The 19588-nt window shown below is 38.3% G+C and overlaps 1 protein-coding gene across 1 annotated transcript; it reads right to left on the reverse strand.

Moving 5' to 3' along the window:
• Positions 1-13667: 13667 nt before the first annotated feature.
• LOC108698959 (palmitoyltransferase ZDHHC22) lies at positions 13668-18247 on the reverse strand. Its single transcript, XM_018230817.2, has 3 exons — positions 17848-18247; positions 15908-16520; positions 13668-14623 (listed from the first exon to the last, which is right to left on the reverse strand). The coding sequence occupies exons 2-3, from the start codon at positions 16407-16409 to the stop codon at positions 14388-14390; spliced, it is 738 nt and encodes a 245-aa protein (XP_018086306.1). The 5' UTR covers positions 16410-16520; positions 17848-18247; the 3' UTR covers positions 13668-14387.
• Positions 18248-19588: the final 1341 nt, after the last annotated feature.

Below are 19588 nucleotides of genomic sequence, written 5' to 3' on the forward strand. Positions count from 1 at the left end.
GGCAGCTGGGAAATTGACAAAATGTCTAGCCCCATGTCAGATTTCAAAATTGAATATAAAAAAATCTGTTTACTCTTTTGAGAAATGGATTCCAGTGCAGAATTCTTCTGGAGTAGCACTATTAAAGGGATACTGTCATGGGAAAAAAAATGATTTTCATAATGAATCAGTTAATAGTGCTGATCCAGCAGAATTCTGCATTGAAATCCATTTCTCAAAAGAGCAAACAGATTTTTTTTATATTCAATTTTGAAATCTGACATGGGGCTAGACATTTTGTCAATTTCCCAGCTGCCCCCAGTCATGTGACTTGTGCTCTGATAAACTTCAATCACTCTTTACTGCTGTACTGCAAGTTGGAGTGATATCACCCCCTCCCTTTCCCCCCCAGCAGCCAAACAAAAGAACAATGGGAAGGTAACCAGATAACAGCTCCCTAACACAAGATAACAGCTGCCTGGTAGATCTAAGAACAACACTCAATAGTAAAAACCCATGTCCCACTGAGACACATTCAGATACATTGAGAAGGAAAAACAGCAGCCTGCCAGAAAGCATTTCTCTCCTAAAGTGCAGGCACAAGTCACATGACTGGGGGCAGCTGGGAAATTGACAAAATGTCTAGCCCCATGTCAGATTTCAAAATTGAATATAAAAAAATCTGTTTGCTCTTTTGAGAAATGGATTTCAGTTCAGAATTCTGCTGGAGTAGCACTATTAACTGATGCGTTTTGAAAAAAACAGGTTTTCCGATGACAGGATCCCTTTAACTGATTCATTGTGAAAAAATGTTTTTTCCCATGACAGTATCCCTTTAAGGGAAAAGATGTAAAAGGGCAATATTTGCTTAAATATATCTTCTCTACCAGCCCAAGGCAACCACAGCCCTTTAACAGGGAAGATCAGTGCCTCCAAAGATGGCCCAGTAGCTCCCCATCTACTTTTCTGCTGATACACTTCACATGCTCTGTGCTGCTGTCACTTACTGAGCTTAGAGAGAAACTCAAAATATACAGTACAGAATATAAATGGCACAATATAAGGCTGGTTAGTAATTAATAGACAATTACTACAAGCCAGCACAAAAACCAGTGCAATTAGCATTAGAATTTAATTCAGCCTTGTATCATCAGCTTATATTACAGGCCAACCTCATTTTCTGCTTGATAATTTGCGACAAACTAAGCTTAGCTTTTCAACAGCTGCTCAGAGCCAACCGAGCAGACCCTTTCCAAGATGGTGACCCCCCTGTGACAAGTTTGAAGTCTTGGATCATTGCTGCTATTGAGAAGCTGAAACTTTAGGCTGGTGCAATACGTTCAGTATATAAAATATGGCATTTATCCAGATTCCTTCTTAGGGTCCAGTTCTCCTTTGCATATTCATTTTCCTTGTATAGTTTTCCTTTGAGTAAACTCACACTCCATGATGGTATGTTCTGATTATATAAGGTCTGAACACAAGGAAGTACACAACACTATATTGTATAAAGCTGTCAAGTCTTAGACAATTCTGTACTTATTGGTGTATGCTTATCTGTACATATTCACTTAAAAGCAAAGATAATAAGATAATTTATTAAAAGTCTTTCTAATGACACTTCAGTTGTCTTTTAACATATAGGAAGATACAATAACAAGTTACCTTGCTAATATTCCTTAGCATATTCGTGATCAATGGAACTCCATTGGGACACCATTGACTTAGCAACACTACTTCCCCTTGGAGGTGTACAATTGCAGTGTGGTTGGAAAATAAACATTCTGGAAGGGTCTGTTCTACTGCAAAATGAAGACTTTATTATGTAATTATGCAAATTAAATGCTCTACACTTACTGGGGAAAAAGGTAAACACAGTAAGTAATTACCTTTTCCACCAAGCCTGTTACTCTAAGGGGCTGATTTACTAAAGCATTTTTTTTATGAAAACAAAGTTGACCTAACTCCTTCCACAAATTTACCTTATTTATCAATAATTTTTCGTAAAAATTGGGAGCGGAGTTTGCCTGCTGACTGAGATGGACGCTTAGGCTGGGCGCTCCGTCAGAAAGGAGGAAAAACTGAGGGAGAAATAAAAGATCATCTCCCCAAACAGTACAAAAAACGACAGCGCTGCATCGACTAGATGTGGGGGGGGGGGGGGGTAAAGAAGGCACAAAAAAAACAGAAAGAGGTCACCGCTTTCTTCCATTCGGCTAAAGCTGCACGTGAGGAAGTACGCGCCGACGCCATCTTGGAATAACACTATAATTTAAGGTGCGCAACCCCGCAAATTATCAGCAGATCAGGCCCCAGCTACAGCAGCACAGATAAAAGAAATGCTTCAGGATATGAAGCACACATTGTGGTGTGACTTCAAACAACTCACCGATGAACTCAGAAAAGACATCAGAGATCTTGGGGATCGCACGGCGCATCTGGAGGACAAAATGGGTGAGTTCACTGAAGCCCATAACGAGCTGACAGATGCTCAAATCAAGTCCCAGACAGAAATACAACGCCTCTCAGATAAAGTGACAGACTTAGAGGATAGGTCCCGTAGGAACAATCTAAGGTTCAGAGCCATCCCAGAGGCTATACTCCCTAGAGATCTGGAACAATACATCACTGATCTGCTTAAAACAATGCTCCCAGACTTACCGGTACATGCCCTGGAATTAGCAATTGACCGTATACACGGGGTTCCTAAACCCAGAGCAGCTCCAGACAATGTACCTAGGGATGTGCTAGCACGGTTTGTGTTTTATCAAACAAGGGATAAATTACTTTCTCTGGCTCACAAAAAAGAGTTGGCCACAGCAATACCAAGACCTAGAAATATATATGGACCTATCCCCTGCAACTCTGCTGAAACACAAAGCCTTTGCAGTAATAACCAGAATATTAAGGCAGAACAACATCCCATATCGTTGGGGATACCCAGTCAAACTAATTATTCAACGCAATGGAACACCTACCACTTTATCTACAGTCAGTGAGGCCAAAAAAGCATTGGCAAGATGGGACCTCCCCTTGACTACTGACAATGAGTCATCAACCAGACGTCCAACTACTCCACAAACACAGAGGAAGCTGCAAAAAGAATGGCAAACAGTGTCACGCTCTCCTTAATGCTTATAGTTCTCTCCCATGCTGGCTTTGATTTTGCATGTTACTTCAACTCCTTTTGAAACAAAACTTTGATATCTTTCTCCTACCCCACAGACTCCGTTGCAAGATCTCTGGAGTCGCTTAGAGGTTTCCGTCAGATAACCACATATGCCAACTTGGCTCTATATGCACCTTATGGGTTACATATCTCTTTTCTGTTTAATTCTAGTTCTAAATGTTGCTTGTTTTAAATTTCTTGGTACATGGATACTTCAGTCTTCTTCCTTTTATATTTACTCTCTGTATTGGGTTACAATGTTAATATTAGGGAATAGCATGCTCTCTTATAACAAAAATGGTACGATTTTATTCAATTAACTGTAGGGGGTTAAACTCCCCTAATAAACGTAATCAAATTCTCAATGACGCTTACAAGTCTAAAACAGACATTCTGTTTTGTCAAGAAACACATTTATGCCAAATTTTTTCCTCCTAAATTCCATAATAAACGCTTCCCACATAACTATCATGCTGATGCTAATAACAAATCTAAAGGCGTTTCACATAGTAGTCACATCCAACATGCCATTTCAGTTTAAAGGCATGCATGCTGATCCTGCAGGTAGATACTTGATGTTAATATGCAAACTGGGTAATGTCACATATTCTTTGATAAACATTTATGCCCCAAATGAAAATCAAAATGCCTTTCTGACAAAAGTTTTTTGCTAAACTTCTCCAATACAAGGTTGGGAAATGTGTTATAGCAGGGGACTTTAACATGATTTCTGATCCCAGCATTGACACTTTGAAAGGTAGGGAGGAGAACTATTTCACAAACACAAAGGAACCAGGCTAAAACATTCAGTAACCTACTTCACACACAAGGGCTGATAGATGTATGGAGGGCCAAAAACCCGTTTATACTTACTTTTCCCCTCGTTTTCAGAGACATACGAGGATTGATGCATTCCTGGCAGACCCCCAAACCACTACGCAAACCATACGAACTTGGATTGGGTTAAGGACATGGTCGGACCACGCTCCAATAGGAATAGAAATCCCTAACACCACTTCTTTGAGAGATAAACTGCCATGGAGATTAAATGATAGGTTGTTGCTTAAAGGGATCCTGTCATCGGAAAACATGTTTTTTTTTTCAAAACACACCAGTTAATAGTGCTACTCCAGCAGGCTTCTGCACTGAAATCCATTTCTTAAAAGAGCAAACAGATTTTTTTATATTCAATTTTGAAATCTGACATGGGGCTAGACATTTTGTCAATTTCCCAGCTGTCGTGACTTGTGCCTGCACTTTAGGAGAGAAATGCTTTCTGGCAGGCTGCTGTTTTTCCTTCTCAATGTAACTGAATGTGTCTCAGTGGGACATGGGTTTTTACTATTGAGTGTTGTTCTTAGATCTACCAGGCAGCTGTTATCTTGTGTTAGGGATCTGTTGTCTGGTTACCTTTCCATTGTTCTTTTGTTTGGCTGCCAGGGGGGAGGGGTGATATCACTCCAACTTGCAGTACAGCAGTAAAGAGTGATTGAAGTTTATCAGAGCACAAGTCACATGACTTGGGGCAGCTGGGAAATTGACAATATGTCCCATGTCAGATTTCAAAATTGAATATAAAAAAGATCTGTTTGCTCTTTTGAGAAATGGATTTCAGTGCAGAATTCTGCTGGATCAGCACTATTGACTGATTCATTTTGGAAAAAAATTTTTTCCCCATGACAGTATCCCTTTAAAGAAGAAAATAAACTCCACATAGAACAGCTTATTACACAATACTTTAGCCTAAACTCAGGGGGCGAAGTCAATTTGCAGACTGGCTTGCACACAAAGCAGTGAAACGGGGTGAACTCATTTCCTTAGCAAAGTAAATTAAACAAAGAAGAGAAGAGTCCCAACTTCAATTAAAAACAAAATTAAGAGATCTAGAAAAACAAGCATACCAGCAAAATACAGCTCCTCCCCTAAAAGAGGTCGCTGAACTAAGGAGTAAATTAAATGAAATCATCACTGCAAAAACAGCTTATAGGCTGAAACTGCTTAAAAATCTATATTACAGTAAGGAAAATAAAGCAGATAAGCTACTTGTAAACCAACTTAAAAAACAATAAGCTCAAGCCAGAATTAGCCACCTAACTGCTGCGCAAGGGAAATTAACTGACCATAAAGCAATAGCAGAGGAATTCACTAAATATTATGCATCCTTGTATAACTTAAAATCTGATAGTACATTAATGCAACCAAATTTAGGTACTATTAGGACGTTTTTTAGGAAGTTGAAACTTCCCCATCCAACTCAACCACAACTTGAAATGTTGAATGCACCAATATCAGGAGAGGAGATTGTAAGGGTTATAAAACACCTAAAAACAAACAAATCCCCGGGCCCAGACGGGTTTTCTAACTCTTACTATAAAGTGTTTACAAAGCTACTTACACCCCATCTCCTTAAAGTCTTCCAAAGCATCGTGGATACGGGGTCTGTTAACCAGGAATATCTCCAAGCTCATGTGGTAACAATTCCTAAACCAGGAAAACCTCAAGACTTATGCCAAAATTACCGCCCAATAGATCTATTAAATACAAACCTTAAGATTTACACCAAACTTCTGGCACAAAGACTTAACCAAATCCTTCCCTCCCTAATAGACCCTAATCAGGTAGGATTCCTCCTCCATAGACAAGGCTCAGTTAGTACACAAAGGATCCATAATATAACACATATACTGAAGGCACAACAAATTCCAGCATTGCTGTTATCGCTTGATGCAGAAAAAGCGTTTGATTGAGAATACATGGAGGAAACACTAGGTCCTACTTTTCTTAAAGCAGTGCTCCCCCTATATACTAACCCTACAGCAAAGCTTTGTACAGCAGGGGCCCTATCGAACGCTTTCCAAATCCGAAACGGCACTAGGCAGGGCTGTCCACTCTCCCCACTCATATTTGCATAGAACATTTGGCTCTTAAAATTAGAGATAACCCGGATATAATGGGAATAGATACCACTACAGATAAACATAATATAGGTCTGTTTGCAGAAGACATAATATTAACCCTCAGGAATGCATCAATCTCTCTACCCAACCTTTTTAAAGAAATAGAACGCTTTCAGGCAGTCTCATGGTTTAAAATAAATCATTCTAAAACACAACCACTCCCCATTAATATCCTGCAATGTATCCTGCAAGGATATAAGCTTGTATATAAATTTGATTGGAGAGACTCATACATAACCTATTTAGGTTTAAACCTTCCCAAAGACCCAGCCAATATTTACAAATTGAACTACCAACCTCTGTTGAAACTGGTGGAGGCAGAATGTATCAGATGGAAATCAGACTCCATATCCTGGTGGGGTAGAATTGTTTCAATAAAAATTAATATTCTCCCTAAAATACTATACCTGTTTAAGACTCTTTATATACAGTTGCCACCACATTTTTGCTCAGTAATGCAATGTACTAAAAACAGATTCATTTGAGCAAATAAGCCCCCCAGAATAGCGTTCAGTTTCTCCCAGTTTTCTAGGAAGTCTGGGGGTTGGGAATTCCAAATATTAAAATGTACTATTTTGCAACAATCTTGGAAACAGTGGTCCGCCTACACTCCCCTACATCCATAAGGAATTGGGTTGACCTTGAAACAGGTTTGGCTAGAGACAAGAACTTGATTAAACTATTTTGGCTTCCTAAACGTAGCAGACCTAGGAACACACTTCTGCTACCAACAACCCAACTCTCACTTCACTATTGGGACATTCTAGCTAAAAAACTCAAAGTTTTTCCGTCATTATTAACCCCACTAACAGCACTGAAATACATAATTCCAAACGTCAACCTTCAAGAGTGGGAAAACAGGGGGATTAATAATATTAGCCAACTATATTTTGCAAACTCTCTGAAAAGGTTCGAAGATCTAGTGGAAAGATTTGACCTACCACATTCTCAACATTACACATCTTCAAATGGTCCACCTCTTGAGAACTGAGGCCTCACATGAACTTAAAACCCAATACAACACAGATATGGAACGCCTATGTGGCAAGGCATGGAATTGTAAAGCTATCATCACGGAATGTTATAAAAAGCAATTACAAACTCCGGAGGATTTTAAATTCCCATATTTGCAAAAGTGGGAGAACAACCTCCAACTCCATTTCTCCCCAGTTCAAGGGCAACAAAGCCGCTCAGCACCTAAAGGAGCCACTGCTTGCACCAATCATCTAGAAACTCATACCAAAATCACCCATAGGTGGTATCTTACCCCATAACGTTTGGCAACCATTAATCCTCAATACCCCTCGCAATGTTGGAGACAATGTGGACATGTCAGGTTTCTCTTACATATGTGGTGGTTATGCCCTATAATTCAACTTTTTTAGTCAAAATATTCGATTTGATTCATCAACGTTTAGGATATATCCTTCCATGCCAGCCCCAAATAGCTTTTCTCCAAATATATACAGAACATACAGTTGGCCTTAACAACAAAAAGCTATTATTCCATATCTTCAACTCAGCAGGCAGGTTGATTGCACAAACTTGGAAGCAACCTCTAACACCAAACATACAACATCTCATTTCACAACTAAAAGTCAGAGAGAGAATGGCGGCATCTACACCAGAAACCAGTATCAAATGTGCGTAAATATGGGACCCATGGCATTCTACCCAGAACCACAGGAGTGATGCTTCATGGCATCCAGAACTTTGAATACTGTCTTTGGTTGAGATTTTCCCCTTAGCAAAAGTTGAATATCCGATATATCAACATGTACCAAGTTTTTGTTCTCTGTATATTCCATGTACAAGTTTCTGTTATTTCATTATTCTCTTTTCCACAATCTCTTTCCTTTTACTATTACCTAAGCGTATAATTTCTTCAATGTAACATTTCCTTATTGTGCTGATTGTGCTTATTTAAAGATTTACATAGCTCTCATATGTTATTAAGCACTTAGACTTTGGTTCTATCTATGTTTATGCTATGTCAATGCACAATAAACTTGCAATTTGAAAAAAAAAATATCACGTAAAAATCGAGTGTCAATTGGTATGGTAAGATTGCTGCTCCAAAAACGCGATTCTATCAAGTGCTCACTGAGAAACCTTGACTTTTTTGGATTATCGTATGAAAACCCTGACAGTGAAAATCACAATGTCAAAACACAACTTCAGGGACATCTGCCACTGACTTCTACATATTACAAAACAAAATGAGTCCCTTCCAACTTACAATGATCTATATATGGGACATTACAATTTAATTATATTATACAGACTCCCTTTTAAGTAATGACTAAATCTCGCTGTGAGAATTTTGTATCATTATAAAAATAGCCAGCACAAGACGATAAACATGCTCACCCGTAGGGCATAGTGACCTGGGTGTATATACCCCAGGTCCCACTCTGCTGGGCACACGGCACTCTATAATGAATAGGTAGAGGATTTGGAAAACACAAGCACTCACCAGGAAAGACGAGTGGCCCGGGTGCATCGCCCCAAAGCCGTAGCTATGGGTGATGTGCGCTCCAAACAAAAAATGCTGAGACGCACTCCAAGGTCCACTCGTAGGGTAAAATCAGTTTATTTCAAGAATTGCAGTTGATCTTTAAATGCTTTGGCAATATGTCTGTAAATAATGAGTTTAAAAGATAAATATGAATTGTGCCCAAGCGATCGGTGTGTACAAGCAATGTCATAAAATGTTTCAGCCGATCAAGGAAACGGGGAGGCAAACGGATGTTTTTAATTACCATGCATTGATTGATGAAGTCACTTCCGTTTTTTAGATCTAAATAGCCATTTGATACAATGTATATTGTGCCTATGACTACGTATCTTTCATACGAAACGCGTCAGGACAACAATGTTTCTTTTAATCTGTTGAAATAAACTTTGATGATTTTATCCAACGAGTGAACCTTGGAGTGCTTGCCAGCATTTTTCGTTTGGACTGACTTCTACATAACCTCGACAGGTTTGTGATGGCTTATTTGGATTTATTATTTGGGTTTTTAGCAGCTTTGGGGTAAAATAAGTTTTTATTTTTATTTTTCCATGAAAATTTTTTTTACCCCTAAAAAATCAACCACAAAAAAGTAAAAGTTTAATAAATGGGCCCCTAAGTGTATATGGTACAGAGAATATTTGGCCTTCTTTACTAGGTTGCTAAACTGGATACATTAGATATGTGTGTGAACAAAAACATAACTTATTTTGGCTGATGGGTAGCAGGCGCAGTATAACTGCAGATTTGAATCTGTGCTACTGATTAATCACTGTTTGTTACTAAATCATCCTACCGAATATAGCAGCAAACACGAAAAAGTCATAAAAAAGCTTTATTTGATGTTTGTCAATCACATGCCCTTTATATAAAAGCAACTGCTATTCAGGTTCATGTACCCTATACTCCAGGTTGTTTGTGTAGAGATGGTTGAAGTTTTTGACTGTGTACTGTATGTGACATGCCCCTAATTAGATGCAGCAACACAATGATTTAAAAGCCCTACAAAGGATCGTGTTTTGGTAATCTGCCAACAGAGGCAGATGTTATGTAAAGAGCACGGTGTCTAAGGATTTTGACTATAATCACACAAAAATGATATAATAGGTTATTAGTAGAGCATAGAAACCACCGGCACAATGCCTTTATCCCTATTCAAGTAGTCAGCACTAGGTGTATGTGTTCGACTAGCTGTTGGCTAGTAATCCCTAAGAAATGTAGACAGCACCATGTAACTGAACCTTCCTAAAATGCCTGAGTCAAAGGGGCAAATTCCCTTAGCAGCGAAAAAAAGCCAGTGCCGGCTTTGCAGCCATTGCAACACTTCGCCAGGCGTAAACTCGCTCTGACTATGTAAATTCACTAAAGTGCGAAGTTGCGTCCAGGGCCCTGAACGCTTGGGAATTTTCACTAGCGTTACTTCGGCAATCAAATCGAAGATGCGCCAGCGTTGCCTAATCTGCATACGGTGGGAAATTATAAAGTTACATGGACGTATATGTTGCAGCAAATACATTACATTACATTACAAGTCCAGGGAACCTTGAAAAATAAAATAGAGTTGTTATATTGCTCTACACACGAGCCCACTGTATAGTTTATGTTCCATATGTTAGAAAATGGAGGAGGGAACCCAGTTACCCCCAAAAAAATTTACGGCCTTTGAAAAGGAAAAGGAAAAGACGCCAGCGTTTTTTGGGACTTATAAACATTTTGCCCTAAAAATTGAGGAAGTCCTATGCACCCCATTGCACTTTGCCTCCTTTGAGCTGGCGAATGATAAAGTAAATATCTGCATCATAGTGAATTTGCAGAGATACGTCCGTTTGCCAGAGGGAAAATTCGCCTGGCGTTAGAGTTGCGAAGCAACGCTAGCGTCTATTCCCTTCCCTAGCGAAGTGGCACCTGCGCCCGTTAGTAAATCAGCGAAGTAACAGAATGACATCATGCTGGCGAATCATCGCCAGCGTTAGTCACTTCCCCCTTTAGTAAATGTGCCCCAAAGCTCATTCCATATCAATAAAGGTATTTAAATGTTTTTTTTTTAAAATCAGTTTTATTTATTATGTAATCTAGTAGATGGTGCTGTGTATTTCTGATTGTGCCTCTTACACACCTTTGTTATAATTTGAGAAACATGCACCTTCTGCACATAGAGGAGTGTGTGATAAGGGTATGAAATAAAAGAATGCTATAAAGACTTCAGATTGAGAAGCTTTACAGGGGGTTCTGTTAATTCTTCTACCTGTCCATACACTGAAGCACTTTTGATCATTGGATGTTTTTCCCATCACAAAACTGGAAAAAAATGCACATGCACATGCAGTTTCTCCTGTGTCCCTCTGCAGTTAATCATTTATATGTTCTATTGGGGAACACAGGGACAAATGCAGCCAATGCTTCCTGATCGGCTGTACTCATTGAGGTGCATTTAAATGCCGTTCACAGATGGAACGCAGCTTGTCACAAACTTTCCTCATTTGCATATCTATCTATACTCTTCATCCTACAAAAAAAGTATGCACTCACTTTTATGTATAGAGAAGGTGATTTATGACCAGTGGTATCAGGGTATATATGAACTGATCCCTTCAGCATTATTAACATTTTGAAATTTAGTGCAAACTATTTTTTTTTTCTAGCTTTTTGACAGTCCCATTATACATTTAGACTGTAAGCCCTCCATCCTTTGTCTCCTTGACACTGAGCACTTAAAGGAAAACTATACCCCCAAAATGAACACTTAAGCAACAGATAGTTCATATCATATTAAGTGGCATATTAATGAATCTTACCAAACTGTAATATATATTTAAGTAAATCTTGCCCTTTTACATCTCTTGCCTTGAGCCACCATTTCGTGATGGTCTGTGTGCTGCCTCAGAGATCACTGACCAGAAATACTACAACTCTAACTGTAACAGGAAGAAGTGTGGAAGCAAAAGACACAACTCTGTCTGTTAATTGGCTCATGTGACCTAACATGTATGGTTTGTTGGTATGTTTGTGAGTACAGTGAATCCTATGATCCCAGGGGGGCGGCCCTTATTTTTTAAAATGGCAATTTTCTATTTATGATTACCCAATGGCACATACTACTAGAAAAGTATATTATTATGAAAATGGTTTATTTACATGAAGCAGGATTTTACATATGAGCTGGTTTATGCAATATCTTTTTATAGAGACCTACATTGTTTGGGGGGTATAGTTTTCCTTTAATCAGTATTGTAATTATATTTTATATTTATGTGAATTTTATTTCTAATAATGCACGTATTGTTACTTATTATTGCAAGGATCCCTTGTTTGTTACTACTAATTTATTGTTTTGCTGTACAGTGCTTTGCCCTCGAGGAGCACTATACAAATAAAAATATACATACATACCTTCTTCATACTGACAAATCCACCTGGGAAGGGGAGGCTGCATTGCTTTAAAAATGTTCTTATGAACACTCCATGATGGCTGAGATTTCTGCCATGCATGTGAATCCATTTGAAGTTATTGCTGTAAGCAGCGCTATCAGAGACTTGCTGCTTCCCTATTGTGAGGTGATACTGTATTTATGTGTATTTATTAACAGCTTAAAATAGGACTTGCTACAGTACTTCAGAATTTCGTCCACTGATAAAAATCCTGTACAGGTGAACAGAAACTTTGAAAGGTCTGTTTTCACCCTTTATAATACTGCCTAGATAGTGTAAATAGGTATTAATTATTGAAAGCTGTTTTAGGGTCCTGTACAAAAAATACATATGTAATATATCATAAGTACAATGTACAATGTCATAAGCAAACCAGAGGATAATAGATTTTTGCTCTGCCCAAAGGGGGAAAGTGATTTAAGTGAAGAAGAGTTGTGTCCTGCGTAAATCCTGGTTCTGCTTCAGGGGTATGTCAGTGAACACTAGCATCAGATGAGTAGTGCTAACAGGGCAATGCCCTCTAATATCCTGGCAGAGCCGGGAGGAAGTCACTGAAATGAATATGTTTCTAAAGGAAAGCTTAGTCATGCATCACATAGGCCGACATCTGACTGTTGGAAAGAATCTACAAGATAATATTATGTGGCATAAGTGCACAAATTGTATGTGACAGCTTACAGTGCGACTGAATCATACCTTGAAAGTCTGACAGTTATTCAGATGCTAGAAATACATCCCAAGATGCTGCAGGAGTAACCTGAGTCTCAACCTGACCATTATTTAAAAAAACTAAACAGTAGGATAGCTTCTGCCTAACTGGCCTCCTTAATGTCTTATTGCAGTTAAGTGAATTCTATGAAATGATTGCTTACTGAATATTGCATTATGATAATGGATTGACGTTCCTTCAGAGTGTAAGGGCCACTGAACTCTACTGTGCTATCCCTGCACTGTCCTTGCAGCTGCGAGCTGGCTCGTCTTATACTTGATGTAACGGTAAACCACTCCCTTTCAGCAACCCTCAGCAGCTGCAACTGAAGGGAACTTTACTTGTGTAAAGGTGAATTTTAATGCTATACAATAACCATTAACAAGGTTTACGTGTATTAGTTACAACTGTAATTACACAGCAGATGTTTCAGTCCCCCCCAAGCTGTCTGATCTTCTGCATGTTGTAGTCTCCCCAAGAAATCTCACTGTGCTTTAGTGGGTTACATACTGTATAATGCAGGGAGGACTGCTTTGTGTGTAAAAGGTAATAAGGCTGTTCTTTCAGACCTGTGATAGAACCATATTATTGGTGTGAAGCATACAAAATGTCATAGACTACGCAATGAAATATATCTTTACACAGGAATGAGAGGAGCTTGATATCAAGCACACAGCTGTGAAAGGAGCTTACTCTATTATAGAATGGCACATGGACATAGCTGTCTGTTCAGAGCAGTGAGACAGCAAATATTGTATGATTAAAAGGTTTTGCTATCACTTCTCAAGAGGTAACAGCATTTCTCTATTAACAAAGGATGTAGGCCTGGGGGTGCCCATTCAAATTTGAAGCCATTTGGGGTACCTGGCTGGAGGTTAATGCTTTGCAGTAATGGAAAGTTATGTAGGAGTAATGTAATGGGTAGCTACATGGAATGAACTGAATTTAATGAGTTCCCTCCCAGCTCACCCCTCTCTCTCTCTCTCTGCTTATCTCTTACACCTTCCTTCCTTTCCTTTCTTCTTGCCCCACGACTAGACCTTGTTGTATTATTATGTTTAACCTAAATGCAAAATAAAACCTTATAAAAAAAATCAAACAAAGGATGTAGAGACCTCACTGCACTTACAGAGCATTTTCACAATTGCAAATTGACACAGTCAGAAGAGTGCAGAACAAAGAGGGCTTTGCAGTGAATACAGAACAATGCTTATTTTTTATAGACAAATTCTAGCAAATTACTATTATTATATATAAATATATGTACACACTCTCAGTAGAATACAGAGAGATACCTTGTTGTCAGTAAACATAGAAGTAAATCACTTAGTAGCTACACACAGTGCTAATTTGCTATGTTTTTTTGTACAAACCTGAAGAGAGCATTACTGTTGTAGAATGGTAAGAGTTCCTCCCTCAGTAGAGTAAAGAGTAACACGCATACTATCATTATTTAGCTCTAATACCAATACCTGGCTATCAGAAAGTAACAAAGCCTCGATATCCGCAATGAGAAGGTGTCATTATTTGGGGTTTTCACAAACTATTCAGAGCAGTGAGGGGATTAGACTAGACATATGGTTGATTTGTAGGTATTGCTGCAGTCAATGGATTCAAGCATGAGATAACTCATTTGTTCTTTGGCTGTGGGACAAAGATTGCAAATAGCCATTTCTTTCCAAATACTCTCTGCAGGTTCTCTTTGCCAGTGGTTATGCTGATCTCTGTTGTGTGAAATTGTTGACCATTAGAACCTCTGCAGATCAAAATTAGATGGTGACAGCAAAAGGCAGCACATGCTATACCTACTCCAAACCAGAGGTAGATCATGAGGACCACTAACATTTCTGAGTTGAGAAGCGTTCCTGTTGAAAGAAATAGTGAGAGTGAGGTAGTAAGAAGTCAGTCAGAAGAAGCAAGGAATATGTTGGAACAGGTAAAAAAGTAAAAGTAAACAAGCAGGAGAATAATAAGATAATTCATATGAAACTGAAAGAATTATACAAAGATACAAGATATTCGGAAAAAAATGAAAACTCTGTATAAGGACAGAAAAGAATGCGAAGATATAATGAAAAGAATGGTGATGATCAAGGCAAAATATTATAAACTGGCGGTTTTTGCTGTGTGGGACATTGATAAAGTATACAACAAGTACAGAGAGCAAATGATAAAAACATGGGCTGTGGGAAAATGGGGCATACATGGAAGAAATAAAAGGCGGGGAATAATATGGGACAGTTATTTATCAGCAGTGATTTTAACTCCACCTCCTACCCCTATAAATAGATGCTAGCCTGGCTTGGTCTCCATGTGTCATTGTCACTGGGAGATAAAATTTGGGGCAGCGTTTATCAATGTCACCGGCTGGAGATGATTTAACTATTTCTAGCCTTTATTGCATTAAGCATGCACTATTTCCGGCATATAATTTAGAGTGTCGAAAAGAAGTATGCAGTGGTGTTACTTTGAAATTATTTAATCACTCTTATTAATACCCTTTACACCTCTTCAATTCTCTGGAAACTGCAGTACGAGTAAATGAGAACCAGATAATATAATTATCATTTGCCGCAACTGTCTGCCATCATCATCATTCATCATCACAAGAGCTGTAATATTAAAGTACACATTAACTGACTATGTTATATTTATTCTTGTATAGTCCAATAAACTGTTCATGTGCTAATCTTTTTTTTAACTTCAATATGTAAGCATTAGAAATGTGATATGTGAACAATGTAGGGGGATATTGTCTATTTTGCAATAATGCCTGGCAAGTCTGGATGACTAGCTATGGATAAGCAGCTAGCAGTGATGGACAGTTAGAATATTGCTGATAAATGTGCTACATACAGTTTTTTTTAGAGCAACAAGGATTACAGTAGGTATTTCAGAATGGTGCCGTTATCTACATTTTCAAAAATGTAAGCAAATAATATGATTAATAGGAACTTGGATACAGGTATTTAAGTTGTAGTTTGTTTATTCTTGTGCTGTTCAGATATACAATTCATCCGAAATACAGTATACTGTCAAATTAATAACATAGTTGTTATCACTTAGCAAACACGACCCTTGAAATTTAAAATCTCAAACCCCAAATATTTTTTTTATTTTCATTCACTACATATGAATAAACAACTAACCTGAGAAAAATCGAGTGATAGAGAGAGGCAGCAGCCTTAGGAAGGTCATAGGATCATATAAGGAGAGGGAGATGCTTCTTGAAATAAATCCCACTCCAACGACCATAGCATGGAAACAACTGCATGAGGCATGCAGGCAAAACAGAACAAAGCTGCGAAGATTGCTGCGTCCTATACATGTCCCTGTAAAAAAGCAGTGATGTTCCTGCTCACCCATCACCCGGGCACACAGATAGCAAAATGGCTTTCCCGATAGCTCAGCTTCTGCATAAATTTCACTGCCATGAGGACTCTTCCAGATTGTCAGTATATAATTTCCCAACACATTGACAAGTAAGACTACAAAGAGGGAATTGTGAATAAAACTAGAGAAAGACAAGGCAGACGAAGTCTCCCCACTTATGCCTGGAAGAAGTAAGAAGAACTGAATGGATAAAGTGACTGATAGCAGGCAAAGGAAATAGAGTGGAGCCAGAAGATTCAGAAGTTTAAGGAGAACCATCTTCACATTTGGTATCTAAGCATTGTAGGTAATCTGCACAGTATAGCCCGTTGGTAAATGATGAACATTAGTCTTGAGGATATTGCAGGGTAATGTACTTCATTGATGTTTCTGAAAAAAGAGAAGGTACAAGTACTGATTCATACTGTGCTTGCTGCACTACATTCCTATAATGAGTTGGGAAAGGCACTGATAAGTATTAATAAGGAGGCATTTGGTACCAAAAAAGTATATGCCAATTGCTTGAAAAGAAAAACATGCCAGTTGCACAACGATATATAACTATATTCAAACATCTAGAAAGATTTTTATGCCTGAGAAAGTAGAGTAGTAGTAATAGTCATAATTCACAATATAATGATATTCTATATAAAGTATGGGTGCATGGTTTATTTATATATAAATTATATATTTTAATTACTTACTACAGAAGGTACAATATGTTCAATGAAAGTGTATCTTTTACCATAATTATACCTGATTTCAATTTGTAAATGACTTTATGGTACAGTTGTGTAAAGAAAAAGACAAGGTTTTTGAGCAATGCAGGAGCAGTAACTGTTAGCCAGCGTGTATTTGTATATTGCCAGAAGTACACAATGTTCTGTACAACTCTCTTTCATCAGCTTTCACTCTTTACAACTGATCCCTTGTAATTCCATATTGTATCCTCTCTATACTTGATCTTGTTGATCTTGCCTGCTGAACCTTGTACTCACTACTCTACGTCTCATTGTTTCTACACCATCTTATCTACTCCACTAGTGAAACTCATCACCTCTACTCCACATCTACTCATCTGTTTTGAAGCATCATCCCTCATTACCAGCTAATCTCTGCATATTGTTCATCTTTCCCTATACAACAGCTGTTCCCTCCTTCTTACCTCTGCTCTGTACACCATCTGATCTTTCTTTAGCTCATTACCAGATGATCTTTTTCTTCATTCATCTTAAAACAACTGGTCCTTTTCACCTGCTACACCTCATCCAGTCTGTGCCAGATGATCCCTTCCCCTATTTCAACTCTTTATATGTACTTTTATTGATACCTTACTGAACCCTATACTCTTTTTTTAAGAAGCTAATTTCCTCCTTTCCTTCTCCTAATCCTCTCTTCATAAGTTATTTCCCTGTAGTACTTAATTCTTACTACACCATCTGTGTAGTGCCCATCTGTCACTTTATGCATCTCTGTCCCCTTTATACTACATACCTGCTTTTGTGTTTATACCCCTGTCCTGTGCCTCATTTTCTACTTCATTCACCCTTCCTAATTCACTTTATGTACAGCCTTCTTTCTCCATTGTACATCTTTTTTGCCCGCTGCTCACTAACTGTATTCTTAACCATCTTTGTTAATTTAAATATGAGAAATGAAAAGACATTACATCAGCACATTGCCTTTCCTTAGCATACCACCTAATACATATACTCACCTTTGTCGGTGATGAACCTGAGGATACAGAGCTCAGATCAACAGCCAGTGGCTGTGATGGGTTCAGTGTGTGCACCTCTCTCTCTCTATCTATCTCTATCTCTCTGTGCTTCTGTCTTTCTAGAGATGCTGCGGATTAACCTTCACATCCCCTTCATGCCTCTGTCATAGCCATACAGCTCTGATACTTCTCTTGATGCTGTGTGCTTTGCTGGATATCTCTTTATGAATGACTTTTCTCACTGGGTGATGATAATATGTTTGATGCAGTGGTAGCTTCCCGTGGCTGTGAAATGTTAGCTTAGGTATTTCCTTACCCCTCCCTCTTCTCTCTCTCTCCCTCTGTCTTCCTCTAATTATCTATCTATTGATCTATCTAATTTGTATTATATGAATGTTATGTTAGATGTTTTGGGAACTGGATGCATGAGTGATATCTTAAAATGTGCTTTTTTACATGATTCTGTTTAATGCTTCCTGTGCATGAGGGTTTCTTGATACTGTATTTATGTGTTTCATAGGGCCAGATGCTGTGTCACTCTGGTTTATTTGGGTTTTACGTGTTTTTTAGTCATAAACCTATACATATGTATTGCATGCAGAATAAATAAATGCTATATGCATTTTCACACAAGGGCAAGGGGTGTGTGGTTGAGATTAATCTCTTGAGAAAGAATTTGATGCAGTGAATGAGAGTTTAACTACATAAGAGACTTTGATCAAATGGACTTATCTGTCCCATAAAATCTTACCATGCAACTGAATGGGACAGTATGATATTTAGTGGGATGCTACAAAATCTGATCCTCCATGCTGTTATTTAGGATCAGATAAAGTTGGTGGTATCTAGTTTTCATGCATCTATATCTACTTTGAATCTAACAGAACGCAGAGTGGAGATGGCGGAGCTCACCCGGCCGCACGTCTGCTCATGATCTCATGATCATGAACTCATTGAAGCTGTGTGAATTTGATTGTACAAGGTTAAGTACTAAATATGATATTTAATTGTGTGAAATTGAATTATCTGCATTCTGCAAGTGGAAGAATATAAAGAATTTATAACAATATAAGTTTTTCAGTGATTATACAATAGTTATTAAAGTTAAAAAAAAGCTAAAAGTAACTTTTAGTATGTTGTTGATAAGGATATTCTCAGGCAGTCTGCATCTGGTCTTCCTTTTACTTATTTAGGTTGGTTATATTTGCTTCTCTTTCAACAGGAACATGCACGAAGTCGATAGACGCCTGGCTTCAACTTCACATGAAGTGTTGATCACAGAGAAGAGAACCTGAAGTGGTGCAAGATGACAGCAGCCAATTCCACCTGTTTTTCAGAACTAGATACAGTAAACAGCCATGGTATGTTAAACACAGAAGAAAAATTGGACGTCTTTAAAATGCTGCTTATTAATTATATATGTCCGTGTACAAGGAGGCCAATAAAGCATGCAGACAAGCTAAAATAGAAATGGAAAAGGATATTGCAGCAAGGAATAAAATTAATTATTCCAAAATATTTTTTTAAAAATATTTAAATAGTAAAAAAAAATTAAGCAGGAAGGGGCGGGACCCTTAATATCAGAGGGGGGTCAGTTGATCGATGAGAACAGGGAATTTTTCTTCTGTCTACACAACTAGGGATGTCGCGGACTGTTCGCCCGCGAACTAATTCGCGCGAACATCGACTATTCGCGTTCGGCGAATGTTCGCGAACGTCGCGCGACGTTCGCCAATTTGGG

This window comes from Xenopus laevis, chromosome 8L (genome assembly GCF_017654675.1).
Source record: "Xenopus laevis strain J_2021 chromosome 8L, Xenopus_laevis_v10.1, whole genome shotgun sequence".
Taxonomy (NCBI): domain Eukaryota; kingdom Metazoa; phylum Chordata; class Amphibia; order Anura; family Pipidae; genus Xenopus; species Xenopus laevis.

Excerpts from the sequence above, each read along its gene's own strand:
- LOC108698959 (XM_018230817.2), bottom strand. The coding sequence starts at position 16,409 with ATGGTTCTCCTTAAACTTCTGAATCTTCTGGCTCCACTCTATTTCCTT. Across the intron at positions 14,624-15,907 it reads TATCACTCGATTTTTCTCAG|GAACGCTTCTCAACTCAGAA; the intron begins GTTAGTTGTTTA and ends TTCTTTCAACAG.